Here is a 19837-nt window from a genome sequence, read left to right as displayed (position 1 = left end):
TTAACTGTGTCTGCTGTTTAAAGGAGCCCTGGGAAATAGCAGCAGGACTTACCGCCTTGTTGCCCCTCTCCTCCCATGTAATCCAATTCATAGCAATCGCACCAAAGAAACAGGAAGCACAATAGCAGCGGGTAAACAACGGAATTTCACTTAATGTAGAGAAGCTCTCCCACAGTGAGGGGTTAGTGAAATAGTTCTATTGCACCCAAATGAATACTGTGTCAGAGACAATGCCAGCTATCTCAGAGTGTTCTCAGAAAACAATGATGTTTTCTGTGACAAGACAAGGGGCTAACTGAAAAAAGGACGTGGTAAACCAGAAGAGGGGAATGTCTTCCACCCAAAAGGCCAAATTCAATTTTGTTATAAAGGTCGCAATCCTATGCAGGTTTAAACAGAAAAAGTCCTACAACTTCCAGCATTCCCCAGACATCAGTGGCTGGGGAATTCTGGGGGTTGTAGGATTTTTTTCTGTCTAAACATGCATAGGATTGTGCCCTAAATTAGCAGTTTCCCACAAGTCCCCCATTACTTCCTCCTTCTTTTCTAATGGCATTATGTGTGTCCTCACAAAGGTTATATAAATGTGCCAATTTTATTATAAATATTCTCTGTTAAATATCGAGCAATCTTTTCAAATCTGTTGCAGGCAGAACCTTGTTCACAAACACTATGTGTTTATTTTCATCCTTGCCTACAGATGACTTGAATAATCCCAGTTGACAGGATTAGATAACGCTTTATATTTTTCAGAAAATCCTTTTTTTAATCACAGGTATCTGGGGAATTCTGGGAGTTGTAGGACTTTTTTCTGTCTACACGTGCATAGGATTGTGCCTAAAATCATAAAAGGGGCGTTCCTTATTTTTAAAAATGTAATGAAGTAAAGCTGGCATGCCCAAATGAGAAAACTCAAAAAATATTTCTGCTAAATACCAAGACATATTCTCCCACTTTCCATACTTAAAAATGCAAGTAAAATGTTATATATATTTTTATTTTTCAGAATGACCAGTCTATGCAAGATACACAGATCATTGGAGGAGATGACTTTTCAAAGCTGGCTGGAAAGGTTTGTAAACTTTTAAATAAACTTTTAAATAAAATGAAGTCAGAAACCCACGGTTGCCTTCGCTCTTGAATTCATGTATAACAGTCATGCCTGTCAGACGGTCAAAATGAAAATAAAACAACCTTTACATTAAAAAAAGGAGAGCATTATAAAGGATTATCACTAAATAGAAAGGTACCAGTGAGTACATTGAGTTTACAACAGCCTAGATCAGCCTGCTCAAATTGGGTGCTGTTCATATGGGCCGCCCTGTAACTCCCATCGTTCCAACCCAGCGTGGCCATCGTCCTGGGAGTGATGTAGTCCAACACATCTGGATGTCAGCTGGTTGGGAAAGGCTGATCTAGATAGCATAAAGTCCAATTTATACCCCTTTTAAACTATGCTGCAGTTATGCCAAAAACTGTCCTCCCTTGAAGCTGCTATTCTCCCCATAGGGAAACCTGTCATTGACATCAGTGGCAGTTTTCCACCTGAGACAAATAGAAGCAGGGTGGGGGGAGTTATGTGGGACCACAGCATTAAGGAAGGGAATAACCCTTCCCCACCCTACTCCACCCCACTCTGTGCACCAGATCCTGTCCTTTCCCCCTCCCCTGGCTGCTATTTTAAAGGGAAAGATGCATTAAATGCAATCGTGTATTGATAAACCATGACATGTCATGATGGGAACAAGTCTGTGTGAACCTCAGGCACGCACGCTCCCCAAATGCTTCCCCATCACCTTGTCAGAGTTGGGTAGGAAATGAGCAGCATGCAAGACCAATGCTCACACAGGGTTGTTCCTATGGCGTATCATGACTTCCAAATGCAGCCGTTGTCTGTTTTGGCATGAAAATGTATTATTATATTGGTCTTGAGAAGAGTAAACAATGGGACTCGTCAATGGTGTCAAGTAGTCAACATGATTTTTTTTATTCCAAGCGACTGGAAGGCTGAAGAGCAGCTGGGTTTCTTTTTCCACTCTCCTTGACCATGCTCATTATGAGAAGACAAAATGGGAAGGTTTCTTCAGGGACAAGATTCTTTCAATCCAGCCCATGGTGCATAAAGCCTTATTTCTAGAAAAAGTAAGACTTTTCATGAGGCACATGGTCTGTGGGGGGAAAAGGATTGTAGCAGCAAGTCTCAGCGGAAGATGAATGTGGGGGAGATGATATTAAAAATAATTTACATGGCAAGCACAATTATTGTGTGTTAATAATAGCACTGCTAACTGACTACGAGTGCAGTCCTTTTCATTGCGGCCTCACCGCTTGGAAGCTGCCAGACTTGGAGTCTTCTGCGTTTCCTATGCCCTGCCAGGTTGAAGACAGCAGGGCGAGAGGAACAGTGGAGGTGATCTTCTCCTCCCTGTCCTCTGATCTCCTGTATTTTACACAGGCTTTTAAGCCCATCTAGCCAGGGTGCTTTGGGGAGTGGGGTGGGGAAAGAGGCTTGAGGAGGTTCAGGATAACTCATATCCTGGCCTCTCTGGTCTCCTTCACTCCACACCCCACCCACTAGAATGCCCCCTTTCCTGACACTCCAAGGTCATTTTTCTGATCTGTGCCAGCTGTGGAAGGGAAGGGTCTGGGGTCGGATCTTTGACTTCCCCTTCCGAGGTTGGAGCATTGTCTCTGACCTCAGAGGGGTTTTATGAGCTTTCCTCTGATCTCTGGGACGCTCTCCCAGGCACCATAGCATTGCTTTCTTAAATATTTTTCATTAATTAACTGTCTAGTTTGTGGTGGTGCCCAGTGTGTTTTTTTCAAAATACCAAATGTGCCCAAAGGACCACAAAGGTTAGGGTTCCCCTAGTTACAGCGGGACTAGACCAGCCTGAGGGGTGACCTTAAAATTCTCCAGTCTTGTTAGGACAGGTAATAGTTGCTTCAAGCAGCTAAAAAGAGCAACTGCAGCTAAGCTTCCACATGTATGTTCACAATGGGACCTCAAATGCACCTGGGAGCAATTGGACAAGATAACATGGACTCCATTTTGAATATTGACCTGGCTTGCCAGCCACTTGGAGCAGCTATTACCAGCTAGGAAATAAAAAAAAAGACTGAAAACTTCAAAGGCAGCCCTCAGACAGCCTTGGGACACTGTAAGTTGCATATCTAAATGCAAATTTTAGAACAAGTATTTTTAAAAATAGAATATATAAGCAAAAAAGGGACAGAACAGACTTAGGAAAGAGCTTGTACGAAAGTGACGCAGCCTGGGAAAAGGCTGACTCATCTATCCCAGGGGTGGGGAGCCTCAGACCAAATGCCAAATCTGACCCTCCTGGGGTCCCAGTCCACCCCTCTGGGGGGTCCCCACACAACCATGCCCCCTTCCCTGGCCCTTTTCCCAACCACTGATCACTCAGTGGTTTTAAAAGCTTGAAATGCTTCTTTTAAGGCTAAGTTACTGCCAGTAAGAGCTTTAAGATACAACTAGCTTGGCTCGCACATAACATCTACATGTTAGTACTTTATTGTTCAGTATCATACTTGCCCGGCTTTTACTCCCATCCACTCCCCCCACTCCCTCCCAGCTGCTCCCCCCGCAAGTTCCCACCTGCTGACCCCCCCCTCACCTGCTGACCCGTGGGTCTTACCTGAGGCCTGCGCATGCACTGGCAAGCCACGAGGCCTACTGGGAGTCCCAGCTGTTCCCCATCACTCCCCCCGCCCGCCCGCCACGGGTTTGGCAATGATATGTTTCAATGTCAGCTGTATCAGCTGTGTTTATAGATCCTGTTGCTTAGCAACGTTAAAGTGCTTCTCATAGCTCCTGTTGCTTAGCAACAGAAAGCACTTGCTCGAAACCTTCAGCGTGCCACGCATTGCCACGCACCACCTTAGCGTTTTAGATATAAAGATATGCTGGTATGTATTGTCTTTTTGGCCCCACCCCCTTTGCTTTTGGCGCCAACCACCACTGGAATATGGCCCCCAAGACCTGCTCTGAAATAGAGTTCAACCTTTGGACTGGAAGAGTTTCCCCAACTCTGATTGATCCCCACAGCCAGCCAGCCCAATTTCTTTGCAAAGATAACGGTGCCATCGTATGCATGCTTAGACAGGAAAAAGTCCTACAACTCCCAGCATTCCCCAGACATCATTGCTGGCTGGGGAGTTCTGGGAGTTGTAGGATTTTTTTCTGACTAAACATGCATAGGATTGTGTCCTAAATTAGCAGTTTCCCATTAGTTCTTCCTTCTCTTCTAAGTAATGACATTACGTGTGTCCTCACAATGGTTATGTAAATGTGCCAATTTTATTATGAATATCCTTAGTGTTAAACACAGTTCAACCTTTTAAAATCCATCTCAGGCAGAACCTTGTTCACAAACACTATGTGTTTATTTTCATCCTTGCTCACAGATGACTTGAATAATCCCAGCTGACAGGATTAGATAAAGGTTAATGTTCTTCAGAAAACCTTTTTAAAAACATTTTCTAAAAGAGGCTTCATGCCACCTTTTGAGATATATTAGGAAACTGAAAGCGGCGTGAAGCTAAATGATAACTCACAATATTGCCGTTTTGTGCTCGAAAGGCTAATTTTGGAGTTTTGCTTCATGAGAAATACTCTGCTGGTCTTTAAAGGGACCAGAAACCAGGCTTTTACTGGCTCAACATGTCATCAACAGATAGTAAAGCTTTCTACTGCTCCTATGTTAACAAGATTTTAACGGTGCATTTCTAGAGTGCAGGGAAAGGGGTGTGTAGCCCATCTCCAGCGGGCCAGCCGGCTGCATGCAAACTACAGAGGCTGTTCACTCAACATGCTAACCCACACTCAGTAGTTGAGTGCGGGTTGTTTGTTGACCCATCGTTTAGCGTGTTATCTGAACCCAGGACATTTTCTTCAGGTTGGCTTGTTAACTGTGCAGTGTGACTTGTTATCCCTTCTGAACAACCCAACAACAAACCATGGGTTCTCAAGGTAGATTGTTCGAGAAAAATAAGCCAGATGCATGGTGTTGTGCCTCAGCTTGAGATAGAGCGGGAAGGAGGAACAGCTGAGCCTGGGAGTGTTTGGGGAGTGGCTCTTCACAGGAACAGGCAGAAGCTGGCTGCAGGCGAATGGAGCTGACTGCAATCCTAATCACCACCATCCCTGTTTAAGACATGCAAGAGGCCCTGAGCGGTGCTGGAAGCAATTGTTGTTCTTCCTTGCCTTTGCCCTTGTTCCTTGCTGACCAGCTCCTGAACCTTGCCTGGATCTAACCTGACCTTGACTACGTTCTGATGCTTTCCTGATTCCAGTATTGTTGACCCAGTTTCTGACAGATACTTTGGCTTTTGACTATGGACTGTTTATTGACATTTCCCGCCGGCTTATCTCTGTAACGTCGGTGATTTACGACAAACGGTTAACAAGCCACCCTAAGGAAAATGTCCTTGGCAGCCAGTTGTTGGCTTTCCCACAGTTAAACCCAGAGAAGATATGAACCCAGGCATTCAAAAGACTGAAGCTCAGGAGGCATGACGCTCAAAACCACGGAGGCCACCTGTGTGCTGAAGTTAGTGCCCGCAAAAGTGCCTCAAATTTGGGAAGGAGCATGTCCAGTCTAAACCCCAGCTCAAACTCCTGCGCTCGTCTGTACAGTAGCCCAGGAGAGGGCAGCTGCAGTGCTCCGTTTCCCTTCATAGAAATGTCCTGTTGGGAGTCTCCTCTCCTGGCCGAATTCCGTCACTGTCACGCCAATGGCAGCTACCTGCCTGAGCGTCAGCAGATGTCATTAGCCACATTAATGTTTTGGCAGCTGAAGAGATGATTCAGCGTCTTCTGGGGCAAACCCAGAAGATGCCGTTAGGAAAGGGAGAAGGATGAGTTTGAGTGTAGCCAGCAGCACCCACCTCAGCGCCTTTATCATGGAACATCTGCTTTCCGTACCTCATTAACAGCATGAAGGTTACTGATCTTATTGGAGTTGTCACAGTGGAGCTGGCTGTTCTGACTCCCCCCGCCCTTTTAATTTGTACAAATCCAGGCTGCGTAGACATATGTTCTTGAATTTGGCGATAAACCCAGTGTTGTTTTTCTCTTCTAAATTCAACTCTGCTTTAGTTTGAAATAGTAACACATGGGAAACAAAACTTGGTTTGATGTTTACTACACCAGGGGTAGGTCACCGGGGGGCATTGGCCAAATTGGCTGAATTGGGCAAGGTTTCTGGGAGTTGTAGTCCCAAACATCAGGGGCAGGGAACCAGGCTGCCTGTCTCTGGACCGCATGCTACTAAAGTAATGGCACCCACTATTTTAACAAGCCCTCTGTCCGTGCATGTGGAATCTTTTGCATGCTTACTCAGAAGTAAGTGCCACTGTGTTCAACTCTCCAGACGGTGTGGGCAGGATTGCAGCCTCACTGTGAACTACATGTCTACTCTGAAGTAAGCCGTATTGTTCAGTGGGGCTTACTCCCAGGTAAATGGATATAAGAGTGCACTGCAAGTCATTTGCCTTTACATTCATATCAGTCTGGGTTTTTAGTTATCTTACAAATCCTGGCTTTTTTGGGTGCACTTCATTATAATCCCATGTTCGGATGTAACATGAAGCTATTCCTTCCTGGTTGGCAGAGGGGAAGCCGTGTTAGTCTGTTGCAGCAAAAACAACTAAGAGACTTGTGGCACCTTAAAGGTGAACAAACACTGCCCACTTCACCAGATGGAAACCTTCCTGGTTTGTTTACCTGCGCACATGAAGGGAGGTACAAAGCAGGAGTGAACCTGCAAGTTCTTCGTGTTGTGATTCATTAAGCCCAGATTCCTGACTTAAAATGGCATGAAGCCATGCATTCATGCAGATCATCCATGAAACTGTTTAGCAATACGTTCAGGGCAGATGAAAGGAAGTACTTCACACAGCCCAAATTAGTGCAATTTGGTACTAGCTCAGATGGCTTTGGGAAAGGATTCAGTAAGCTCAGTTGATAAGGATTCTCTCAATAGCTATTGGCGGTGATGACTAACTTAATTGATTAACTGATTTACAATTGTGTTGCTCTCTGCAACAATATTGGATCTCAAAGTGGTTCACACTGGTGATAAAAGAAGCAATTAAAGATTGGATCCATTGAAATCGATGGGAGTTATGATTAACTTGCCACATTCATTTCAATGGGACCCAAACCCAGCTATTATAATCTGGATCCAACCTATTAAAAGCAGCGGCTTATATCCGGACATAGTCAGGGTAGACCCATTGAAATCAATGGAAATTAAATTAATTACAACTTACATCCCATTTATTTCAATAGTTCTGTTCTAAATATGACTAAGTCTGTATCCAGCCTATTCCTGAGTAAAACATAATAAATAGAACTTCCATGTTCAGAGACTGTACTCCAGATATTGAGTGTAAACAAACAAACAAACAAAAGAATGGCTTTCGTCACCATGTTCTACTTGCGAGCTCTCGGAGGTATTCCAATGATTCACTGTTTGAAGCAGAATGTTAGATGATAGATGGTTCTTTCAACTGGTGTAAGGATCATTATAACCTCCAGCCCAGCTATCCAGAGATTTTTCCTTTCGCTCCGAGCCCAAGGTGTCTGCACTCATCTTGAATACTGTGTTTCAGTGGTAGGGGACTGGTTGGCTCTCCAGATGTCGGTGGACTACATCTTTCATTGTCCCTGGCCATTGCCCGTGCTAGCTGGGGCAGATGGGAGTGGGAGTCGAAGAATATCTGGGAGGCCATAGATTCCCCACCCCTGTTGTAAATAATAATGGACAAGAAGAAGGCATTAAAAGTTAGCACAGTTGGGCTTTCAGTGAAGGTGTTTGTCTATGGGAGATCCCAACAGGCAGAGCAAAATCAAAACGCGCTTGAGCCGTTCAGGAAACAGCTGAAAATGCTGCTATCTTGGAATGTACCTGAGGCGGAGGTTGTGCCGCCTTCTCTAATAATGCCTGCAAATGTAATCCATGTGAATTTCATTTCCTTTTCTGGAGCAATAAAGGAAGAGTTGAGCTGTTCCAGATCTAAAAGCAATCCTACAGTGGCTAATCAGAACAAACCTGGAACATTGATATTTAATTAGTTATCATTAACCTGCATCTGTGATTCCTCAATTAGTTTTCAGGTCAAATGACGGCATTCCTATCACAGCCAAGTTGGATAGCAAATTTCCTCCTCATAACCATTTATGTCTATACTGGAGGCTTGAATTTAAGATATGTACTAGCAAATCCCTCAGGTTTTTTTTTTACTTATTGCCATATTCTAGGTTCTTCTGAAAATACAGTCTGTATAAAATGAGAAAATTATAAATAGTGCATCCCTTTCCCCTGACCACCAGTCATGGGTGTTTCCCCAGCTTTTGCACATTTCTACCACCATCCCCTGCTTCTAAAAGGTTGAAATGCAAACTCTAAAAGGTTGAAATGCAAACACCCTTTGTTTCATTGCTGAACTACTCCTACTTTTAGGATCCTCCCAACACTTAACCTAAATTTAAACTTCAGGGTTTATTAAGAAGTCATCTAGTGAAATCCGCTAATTTATATAACTAGCTGTATCCGGTATGGTTTCTTGTGTTTGATGGTACCATCCCTCTCCGTTGATTCATCTACTGACTCACTTTAGTTTATTAGTAGAACCACAGTGGTAAGATGAGCTGTGAATGAGGAGGTGAGGTGACATGCAGCTGATGTCTTAATTCTGTAGTTTTTTTAAAAAGTCCTCCCAACACAAATGTTTGCAGATATGGCTAAAAATGATTATCTGAATGGCTGTGGATTGTATGGATAATTGTAGCTGTTTACCAAATGCATTGCTTAAATCAACACCAGAAATAAAATATAGAGTGCTAGCCAAAAAACTATAAAAAATAATTAGAAACCAAATCAAGTTCGCTCGTTTGTAATAAGTAAGGATGTTATATAGTTAATCAGGGGACTCCAGAGTTCCCAAACTTTATTATTTTCACATCAGTTAATTAATTTATATCAGTTGATTAATTTATGTGGTTAATTTATATCCCAAAATTTATACCAATCCCCCCCACCCTTTTTCTTTTGTCTATGTTCATTTCCCCAGAGTTTTCTATATATTAACCTTGGTCCTCTTAACTGACATGAATACTGGTTCATGAAAAATTATTGGGGATATGTTTGAAATGTAATCAAAATAAATGTAACAACAGATTAGGTTGAAGTTGCAATTTAAATATTGCTCTAATACTCCCCCCCCCCAAATGTACATGTGTTTGTAAACAGCTTTGGGGGCTTGATAATGTCAACACTTTCCTGTCCCATGGTTGTAAATGGTACATATTTTCCATGGACCATTGTGATGTAATGCTGGATTCTTTTATTAAAAGCATTTCATTGTAGCTATGCAGCACTTGCTGCCCACTCCTTGTCCACAGTTTAGGCGATGGAGGTTAGGACTGCTTCAGACCTGTTTTCTTGATCCATATTATGAAAACACTGATCCCAGTCCATCTAGACTCTGTATTCCTTGCAGAGGGGAATGCAGACTCGTTTTGATTTCCCCCTGGCTAGACATTATAGCCTTTTTATCAGACCTCTTGTAAAGTAGGTAGAATCACCCCTTCTTGCCCGTCAGGTCTCCTGTTCCTTTAACAGGTATATGGCAGATAGAAATCCAGCAAGTGCATCTCTTTCCAGGGTAGAGACACCGTGATGGAAAAGGGACTCGCCTGTTGAATTTCTGTCAATCATGCAAATATTAAAGGCATAGGATGCTTAGGGAGGGAAAAAAGTGGCATCCAGCTCTTGCTTAAAGGTACAAATCCAGTGTAAGTTGGCTCATTTCATGACATTGTAGCAGAGCAAGCCCCCCCTGTGAGTAAATTCAAACTCGGGATCGCAGAATTCTCTTATAGGCACAATTCACAGCGTACAACAATGTTCCACTGAGATGATCATCTTGATCAGTCTACCCCTACTTGGCTCAGGCTAGATGTGTTGGGCTACAGCTATGCTGGCTGGGGATTATGGGTGACAAGAAGTTTTAAATGTCCCCCCCCCTTTTACTTTTGCTTGTTCTTGTAATGAAAAACCACAATTTTTCACTCTTATCTGGATTGGATAGTCTTCTTGTATTCCATTAATGAACTGTTTACAAGTCTGACCAACAATAGCTTCCTTTTGCAAGGGTTTCTGGAATTTGGAGCTTCTAAGTGCAAGGAAGCCCAAGTGGTCCTAACTCTTGGTAGACCTGAGGAGAGGACCTGCGCACAGTCCTTCAGCCAAAGTCAAAAGTGATGTGTTCTAAAGCCTGTTAAGACAGGAGAATCAAGCCTTGACATCATGATTGTGCAATTTCATAGCATTGACACACCATATTATTAAATTTATTGCTGCACTACAAGAAAACTTGCTTAGAAATTGAGCTCTACTTAATAAACACTTCAGAGGAAAGAATTGTTGCCAGCTGTACATCAGCCTGTCATTGACTGAAAGTTGCTTCCGAGTCCAAAGAAGCTTGAAATGAATAGAGGAGACATTGTTGGCCTCCAAGAAGACAGGAAGCCATGTTTGCAGAACTTATTGCTGCCCCTCATAAAGCTTGTTAAGCCTCCTTTAAAACGTTTTATTAGTCTTCCCTCTCCCATTTCCTGATATCACATGTAGAGGCATTGCTTCATGACTTAAGTGTTCTCAGCTCATTACAAGTCAGTTTTCATCTTGTAAGTATCTTCTTTAGCGTACATACAGGCTTGGAAGAGAATGGTCCAATCCAGACAATGATATCTTGGTTTAATAAGCACATACAGCCTGTTCCCTCCTCCATTTTGTGGCATGCATGAATCCAGTGTGGATGGCTTCAGTGGACCATAATTTCCCAATTTAGACTGGGAAACTATGATTGCCAGCTTCATGAGAACATCAGGGCCAGGCTGGATCAGACCTAGGGTCTCATCACCTCCAGCATTCTTTTCACCCAGCAGTTCAACTACCAGCTGCTGGGAAGCTCTCAAGGAGGACATGAGCACAGCTCACGTATGCCTTCTTGCAAAGGGGGAAATGCAGCTGTTTTCTCACCACCATCCCCACAGCAGTGATTTGGGGGCGGGGGGCATATGGAACACAGACCACATGTCGCCCACCCTGCTGCTATAGGAGAATAAGTCATTTCCCAGTGCAGAAAAAAAAAAGATGGGCCTGGCCTGCAGATGAAGCGGGCAGAAGCAAGAAACCTTCGTGTTAAGAACATAAGAACGTAAGAACAGCCATGCTGGATCAGACCAAGGGTCCATCTAGTCCAGCACTCTGTTCACACAGTGGCCAACCAGCCATCTGGCTGTCCTTGCTCTCAGTACTTGGCCGTCTGCATCAGTGAGGATTAGTGATGGGGTAAAAATCTGCCTGGGCCTGTGAGGGCAGCAGATGCCACTGCGTCCAGCCCTCCTGCGTCCCCGACGGACATGCCCAGCGGACTTTCACCCCAGCGCTCAGTTCCGCCTGACCTGTACACATCCTTTGTCTCCCCCCCCTGGCTGCGTTAATGGCTGTCATTAACGCCGTGGAAGAGTGGAATACTCAATTTCCCAAGGCCATTTGCATGTCCGGGGGAATTGTGCACTTTCTGGAGGTCCTGGAAAGCACGCTTTGCCTCCCTCCACACACCCCATGCCAATCATGGCCTTAAAGCCCCCTTAATCCAGGGTTATAATAGGGCCTTTACGGCCACAATTGGCATGGGGGGCAGAGGGAGGCAAAGCATGCTTTCTGGTGCCTCCAGAAAGTGCATGATTCCCGTGGACATGCTAATGGGATGCTGGAGGACTTGCACCCTCTCCGGAGGCCCCGTAAAGTGCACTTTGCTGAGCTCTCAGCCGGGCCGGCTCCCGGAAGAGGACTTGTCAAGCACTGCTCACAGGGCAAGTGCCCCACGAGTTCTACAGTCCTTAGTCAGGACGTTTCTTTCAGCAATCCAGAACCAAGCCTCCTTTTCGCTCCCCATCCTGCAGCCCACTGGGATGGCGGAGAAAACTGAGAGAAACTGGGTTCACATTCTGCTAATGATTTACTGCCGGTCAATTGCATTCTGTCTAACCAAATTTCTCTCTCTCTCTCCCCCCCCCCATTTCTTAACATTTTGTTTCAGAACGTGTTAATTGTGGAGGTAAGCTCATATTTTTGTGCGTGCTAAAGTTTGTGGTCTGAGGATCCATTCACATGGATGTCTTGTACTACTTTATGTACGTAGGTGCAGATATGCATAGAATCTTGTCAGTGCTGTAGCGGAGTGGGGGGAAGCTGAACCTTCCAAAAAAATCTCTCTCCCCCCATTTTTAAAATATTTTTTTGCAAACAAATAATTGGAAAACTGTTTACAATGTTGTCTTTAAAAGGCCTGCAAACTGGATGAACTGCCCCCCTATGTTTTCAGCGGTCCTGAATCTAGTAAAGTCAGCAAAAAACTCTCTAGAGCATTTTTAAAGCCATTTAACGATTAGCAGGCAAACTTTGATTACTTCAGGGGGATTAATTCTAAGTGAGAGACGTATTTGTTGTTTAAAAGAACACAACGTCTCTAACTCTGGAAGATGCAACACTTTTGTTTTCTTTTTATTGACAACGAAAAGGGAACCAACAAAGTCAGTTTCTCCCCCCGCCCGCCCCAATTGGTGCTAATGTTGTAGAATGGCCTTCCAAAACCTGACACCCTCCAGACATTTTGGACTACAACTCCCATCAGTCACGGTGATGGCAGTTTAAAATGGTAGGAGTTGCAGCCCAATGCTATTGGGGTTGGATCTAGAATCATTCTGCCAGAGGAAAGATGCCACGTCCACATCCTCTCTTCCCCCCATGCATGGCCTCCAAATGTCCAGACGTTGCCCCAACCCACTGAAGCAGATTGGGAGGGTTTGTGGAGGGGAGGGCTGTAGGGGGAAGGAGAAGATGCTGTAGAACATTTCATTTCTTTGCGAACTTCTTTCCCCCTTCTTTACGAAGGATATGATCGGAACTGGACGGACAATGAGAGCTCTCCTCGACAGTATCGAAAAATGCCAGCCCAGAATGGTTAAGGTGGCCAGGTAAGACAGGGGTAGCATTGGGAGAGGGATCGCAGCTCAGTGGTCAAGCTCATCCTTTGCATGCAACAAGTTTCAGGTCCAGTCCCTGGCCCGGCCGTTCTCCCGTTGAAAGGATCTCCAGAAGCAGGGCTGGGGACGGTCCTTGTCTGCGTCCTTGTACAGCCACTGTCACTCAGAGCAGACTGGATGGACCAGCGGCCTGGCTCAGCGCAAGGCACCGCCCGGCACTCTTTGTCCAACCCAGGGGTGCAGAACCTCATTGAGCCTGAAGGCCAGGTCCCATTTTGGAAAAGCTCTCAGGGGCTGTGTCCTTGGGGTGGACAAGGGCCAAAGGCAAAGGAGTGGACGACACCTTGGTTCTTTGCAGGAGCTCTCAACACCTGCAAAATGCACACCTGTATTCTGTGCCACAGCTCTCGCGCCTGCAAAATACATGCCTTGGCCCAGAGGTCCCTCATCCCTGCTCTAGGGCCTCAGTGAATCTCCTATTTTTGCCGCCTGCCTGAGAATATGGGGGGGAGGGGGTTGGTTCTCCGGCGAGAACCGTAGCTCAGTGGCTGAGCACATGCTTTGAGTGCAGGAGGCCCCAGATTCAAGCCCTGGCATCTCTGGTGAAGAGGACCAGGTGATGGGAAGGTCTTCCTTAGGCTAGCCTTCCCCAAGGAGGGCGGCTTCCATTCAGAGGTCTTCCAGCACTATCCATTTGAAGGCACTGTGCAGCTGTTCTGCCTTTTTTCCCATCACAAATTTTCTGCAGTAAGAAAAAAGATGGAAGAAGGGGTGGGGGGAAAGGAGTGTGGAAAAAGAAGGGGTGGGGGAAGGAGGCATGGAGGGAAGTGGGAGGGTTATGTGTAGAAGAAGATGAAATCTGGACCTCCCCTAAAATCCGTGAATTCGGCAGGGTGATGGCATGATAACAGCCTCATCTAGAAGCACCCCAGGTGCCCTCCAGATGTTTGGGGCTTCAACTCCCAACAGCCCCAGCCAACAGGGATAATGGTCAGGGATGATGGGAGTTGGATTCCAAAACCATCTGGAGGGCACCAGTTTGGGGAAGGCTGCCTTCGGCCCTGGAGACCTGGTCAGAGTAGAAAATAGATCTCCAGATGTTTTGGACTTCAACTCCCAGCATTCCTGACCATTGCCAGGCTGTGGTGGGGTGCGGTAGGTCCCAGGCCTTGAAGCAACGGAAGGGGCAGGGCCTGGGGGAGGGGGGGAGAATGCATTTAACCAAGGCAAGATTATGAGTTATTTGAACAAACCCAGTGCGCGCTCTTTTTTAACAATAAAAACATTTTGTTCTTTTTTTGATTATAGCCTGTTGCTGAAAAGAACATCTCAGCCTGATGGGTACAAACCTGACTGTAAGTGCTCCCGTGTGGATTTTCTGCATTTCCTGATTGCGAAGTAACTAAAATGTTCCATTGTCCTGCTTTCACTAAAAAGGCAAGATATAACTAGTCCAGCTGCCAGGGTGTTGTTCAGAAGTGATGCTGGGAATGCTGTTGACACCGTGGAGGTGGCAGCTTGGTCAGAACATTCCATTTAAAGGCATTTCTTTTCTTACATTCTTTTTTGTCCCTAGTATGCATGAGTGACATATTTGAGACTAATGAAGAAATGTGGGCACTACGTATTTTAAACCAGATCTCGACCTTGATATCGTAGCTGTGGGTTGGGGACAGTTGTTGTAGCCTCTCTTAGTACTGCCCATTCAAATGAATGGGACCTACGTTAGACTATCGTGGGACATAGCCTTCTGGGTGTAGGCTTGATAAATCTGATGAAGAAGCACTCACCAATATACAATTCCCAAGATTGTTTGGAGTTAAACTCAGATCAGTTTCTACTGTAGATGTACTTTAGAAGATGTTGTTTACCACTAGCTACAAAAATGCCCTTAACATTCTGCTCATTGGTGGTTGGCCGCGATGCAACCTGATGCCGTGGCTTCGAAGGTTGGCATTGTCTCCAACTGTATCTCAGCTGGAGCCATCTGCAGATCTGTGGTGCGATATGGTACCTCCGAGGACTGGTGCTAAAAGCTGCCAGGAAAAGTCCACATTTGGGGGCCACATTCCAGAGGTGGGCGGGGCAAAAGGGAGCAGAGCCAAAAATGCCAGCATATTTTAATTTAAAACTCTTACTGCAGGTGACTAAGCCTTAGGAGAGACATTTCATCTTTTTAGAATGGGGAAAAAGCTGCACAAAATCCAGAAACCACCAAATGATGTTTGGGGGGAAGGGGAGGTGGCCAGTGGAAGGGGGCATGGCCTTCTTGGAAACCCCAGGGATGGACTGGGACCCCAGGAGGGCCAGATATGGCCCTCAGGTACTGAGGTTCTACATCTGTTATAGAGAGTTAACGCCAACGAGAACAAGTCTGTGTTTGGATAAGAGTTGAGTTAGCATGGTCTATATTTCTTTCTTTACTCAGCATGTCAAAAGTAGGGCTGTGCACATCCCTGCTGACCTGCTTCAGAGGCCGATTCGTATCTTTTGAATGGGCCTCGGCTCGATCCGGACCTGATCCAACCTGCTTCGGATCCGGATTAGGCTTTGGACATCCGGATTATTTGGATATCCATTTCCCTGGCTACTTCAGCAGTGGTGGGGCAGGAGGAGCCGATCCGACCACTTTGGATGTGGCATGAGTACCCACCGGCATGAGAGCAGAAGGACAAAAGATTGATCCAGGCACCGGGATGAGCAGCACTCCCTTCTCCTCCTTTCCCAGTGCTTGGGTCAGTCCAAAGTGCCTCAAAGCGATTCAGATCGATCTGACACACTTCAGGGTGCTTCGGACTGATCAAGCCCACTTCAGATTCAAACCGATACGGGCCGAAGCAGCCCACTTCAGCTTGGAATTCAGATCCAGACCTGAAGTGGTGCACAGCCCTAGTCAAAAGGCCATCAGGATTCCTTTTGGACAGGTTTCTAAGCCATGATATGACCTAATTGGGCACATCTAGACAACTCTCATTTAAGCGATCAGATGCTCTGCATCAACTGTTCCATCAAAGAACACTAGCCACATCTGGGAAATTAGCTAGGTCACTGAACTAGTGCAAAAAGGAAGCGCCACTGTTAGCATTTTAACAATGTATCTTTTCTTTGTATGTGTGTTTTCCTTCCAGATTATGGATTTGAAATTCCAAATTTGTTTGTGGTGGGCTATGCCTTAGACTACAACGAGTACTTCAGAGATCTAAACGTAAGTGTCTCCCATGCTTTGGACCCCGAAGAAACCCGTTATGACTTGTGGCTTGCAAACCCAGTCAATGTTTCTGCTTTCTGTTGGTAACAGTCATAATAATTTCTGTAGTGACTTTGCTGTGCATATAGTGTGTTTTAATCCTTCTCTTTTTTTGCCTTCTCACATTTATATACACACAGACACTTGCCGTACGCAGCTTCTTTACGCCCCTTTTGTTTTGGAGAACTAGGGATGGTGACTGCTGTGACATTTGAACTCTGGCCTCCCACGCAGGCTCATTTTGTACAACAGCCTTTCCCAACCTGGGGAGATGGACTACAACCCCCATCTTCCCTGGATATACTGCTGGGAAAGATGGGAGTTGCAGTCTATCACCACTAGAGTGCCCCAGTTTGTGTGGTACAACTATTGGAGCTAGTGCACTCCGCCTATTTTCTTTAGCTAACACATTTGGGGTGCAATCCTATGCATGTTGAGACAGAAGAAGATCCTGCAATTTCCAGCTGGCTGGGCAATGCTGGAAGTTGAAGGGCTTTCCTCTGTTTAAACATGCATAGGATTGCACCCTTGGTGATTCCTCCATCTCTTGCCTTTCCAGAAGGTGGTACTTCTATTGCAGGTCATCAAGTGAAGGGAAGAGAAGTGGGTGCAGCTCAGGGGCAGCGCACCTGCTTTGTATGTGAAAGGTTCCCAGTTCAATCCCCAGCTTCTCATGGGAGGCTTGGGAAAGACTCATATTTGAAAACCTAGAGAGCTGCTGCCAGCCAGTGCAGACAGTACTGCGCCAGAGGGGAAATGGCCGAACCCCGTATAGGCCAACTTGCTACATTCCTATACTTTCTCAGGACTCAAACTTCAGTTATTTGTCAGGAGGGGAAAGAAAATGTCATTCAGCCAACAAGCCTATTGCGACGGTAGCGTCTAATGTGGTTGTGTAAAAATGTTCATTTGCCTTTCATGGGTTGTGATAATAAACTTCTGGTTTGTTTGTTTTCAGCACATATGTGTTATCAATAACCACGGCAAAGCCAAATACAGAGTCTAAAGAAGCAGTCGGTTAGCCTGAACTGGAAGACTGACGTTCCTCTTGAAGCATCTCCTGAAGAACAATTCAACTGACCTCCATCTATCTCCATCATTCTGGACTAATAAGCGGTACCCTCCCGAGAAGGAGCTCCTCAGACTTTGTCATAGTTGGCCTCCTTCATCTCCTCGAACTTTTTCTAGGGGTGACCAGGACAAGATGAAGACAGGAAGTCCTAATATTTCTTATGATAATATGTATGTTCAAAATGCAGAAGTGGTGGGTGAGCTGAAGCTAGTGTTCATTCCTTGATCCATATATTACCAGCGCCTTTGTGACCCAATCGTGAGCACAGCTGCACTGCTCACAAAACCATTTCGCAACGATTCGCGGCGTGGTGGGGCTGCCTTAGCTCTGGATGCATAGTGGTGCACCGTGTTGCCTCTGGCTCTCTCCAATGACAGCCCTGCGCCTTCATGGGAGCCCTTCTTTTCAATTGAGTTTTTACCTGCCCGTCCTCCAAGGAGCTCAGCGTACATGCTTCTCCCCACCACCATTTATCCACACAACGACTCCACAAGGTAGGTTAGGCTGATAAAGAATGACCGGTCCGAGGCACCCCCATGAGTTTCATGGCTCAGTGGGAACTTGAACCCTGATCTCCCTGGTCCTAGTCCACCACTCTAACCACTACACCACTTTGGTTGTTGTGGGGGTGGGGGCTTCCAGCGGTGTGCAGAACTGCAGGATGTGCTCTCAGCGAGTCAGTCAAGGAGAGCAGGAGGCTGTCCATCTGTCTCTAAAAGGGGAGCTTGGATTTCTTCCTCATCCTTTCAGGGTTTTCTTTTCTCACTGAGGATTTGTTTCGCCGCTTAACTGGATTCTTGAAAAAGATTGTTCCATCCAAGTAACGTCAAGTAGCCGTCAATTTTGCCGACGAGGTACTGGTTCCCCACATGTGCGACATGAGCGGTGGATTCTTCATGACTTTGATTACTCAACCTAACGCTGCCAGAGGAGCAAGGGGCTCAGCTGTAAATAGTTCTCCCCCGACCCCATTTGTGCGCACAACAACCCTATGAGGTAGGGCAAGATGACCAATAGTAACAAGGCCAAGGTCCCTCATCCACTGAGCGTTGTCGATGGGAAAGGAACTGAACCCAAGATTTTCTCGTCCAGCACTCTATCCGCTGCACCAAACCCACCTGGTGAGCTCCATGGCTCACCTGGGTTTTAATGTTGGATGTTCCCAGTTCCATGCCTACACTCTAACCCAGGAATATTGAACTTTTTTTCAGCTCAAGGGCCAAATTCAGTTTCAGAGGTGCTCGGGGTGTGGTGGGTGGGGCCAGAGGCAAAGGGGGGTGGAGCCAAAGATACCAGCATATTTTAGCTTAAAGCTCTCACTGCCTGTTAATAAGCCTGAGGAGAGGCACTTTCAACTGTTTGGAATGGGGACAAAGCTGCACAGAAGTTAGGAAACTATGAAACCATGGGTGGCTGGGGGAATGCTGGAGGGCAGGATTGAGACCCTGGAGCCTGAGAGCATCTTTGGACAAGCGTTTTATCGCACGCCCATGACTGACCACTCACGGATCTTCGCAGGTCATTTTGACGACGCAGCGATCCTCCTGCGTGTCTCACGCTGCTTCTGTTTTTTCCGTTACAAAATATGATCTGGAGGATGCGTTTCTTCTTGGCTCTGACGATAATTGCTGCCATTTCCCACTGTGTGCAGGAGAAGCAGTGTGATAAAAATGCCCACTGACTGGGCCATGCGGTCGCTGCTTGCTTCCTCTTTCTTCTCCGAGTGAAGAAAGAGGAAGCTGCTCATCCTTATTGTGGGACAGGAGCAGGAGGCGAAGTGACGGTGGGGAAACATGATCCCCCCCAACTGAAAACTTCCATAGGTTCTGCACTGTTGATCTTACCACTCCTCCAAACTGGCCCTGTCATCCTTTCTGTCCCATGCCTCTCCTTACGCCTCGTCCTAGCAAGGGCCTGTGCCACCTTAGGGAAGGCCTCTATTAAATGTCATTGCTTGTTAGTTTAGAATCAGCACAGCGTTGAAGAAGCATAGAGCACAATAGAAAGTGGGAAACATGGCCCCTGCATGTGTGAGAGAGGAAGATATATACAGGGGCTGATGCCGATATTCAAAGCAAGGCCCTGAACTGGGAAATAGACCAGGACTGGGTAATGTGTAGGCCTGCCAAGGCTGGTGTCTCCAATGTCAGTGGGGTGGTGAATCCACTCCGGGTTTCAGTCAGAACTCTTTAGAGTTCTGATTGGTTCTGACTGACACCCGGAGTGGATTCACCATCCCACTGACATCAGAGCCACCAGCCTCCACAGATGTAGCCCCATAGCCACCATCTGGCCTAACTGAGCCCAAGGCCGCTTGGCTCTTCCAGTCTCCTGGAGACAACTGGCGGGAGGCATAGAGCGAAGATAAAGATCAGAGTGATGCGCAGCCCTCAGCTTCCAGTCATAAACATTAAAGCCGCCTTTGAATGGCAGG

At 46.0% G+C, this 19837-nt stretch overlaps 1 protein-coding gene across 1 annotated transcript in view; it reads left to right on the top strand.

The window, feature by feature from the left end:
- The window catches only part of PRTFDC1 (phosphoribosyl transferase domain containing 1), a 51578-nt gene extending 32941 nt beyond the window's left edge, over positions 1 to 18637 (top strand). Inside the window, exons 4-9 of the mRNA XM_063127817.1 lie at positions 1007 to 1072; positions 12139 to 12156; positions 12993 to 13075; positions 14393 to 14439; positions 16213 to 16289; positions 17290 to 18637. Coding sequence (XP_062983887.1) covers positions 1007 to 1072; positions 12139 to 12156; positions 12993 to 13075; positions 14393 to 14439; positions 16213 to 16289; positions 17290 to 17337 — 339 coding nt within the window. The 3' untranslated portion in view covers positions 17338 to 18637. The remainder of the gene's footprint in view (positions 1 to 1006; positions 1073 to 12138; positions 12157 to 12992; positions 13076 to 14392; positions 14440 to 16212; positions 16290 to 17289) is intronic.
- The last annotated feature ends 1200 nt before the right edge of the window (positions 18638 to 19837 follow it).

The sequence above is a fragment of the Elgaria multicarinata genome, chromosome 1 (genome assembly GCF_023053635.1).
Source record: "Elgaria multicarinata webbii isolate HBS135686 ecotype San Diego chromosome 1, rElgMul1.1.pri, whole genome shotgun sequence".
Classification (NCBI taxonomy): Eukaryota; Metazoa; Chordata; class Lepidosauria; order Squamata; family Anguidae; genus Elgaria; species Elgaria multicarinata.
This window is presented reverse-complemented; position numbering and strand designations above follow the sequence as displayed.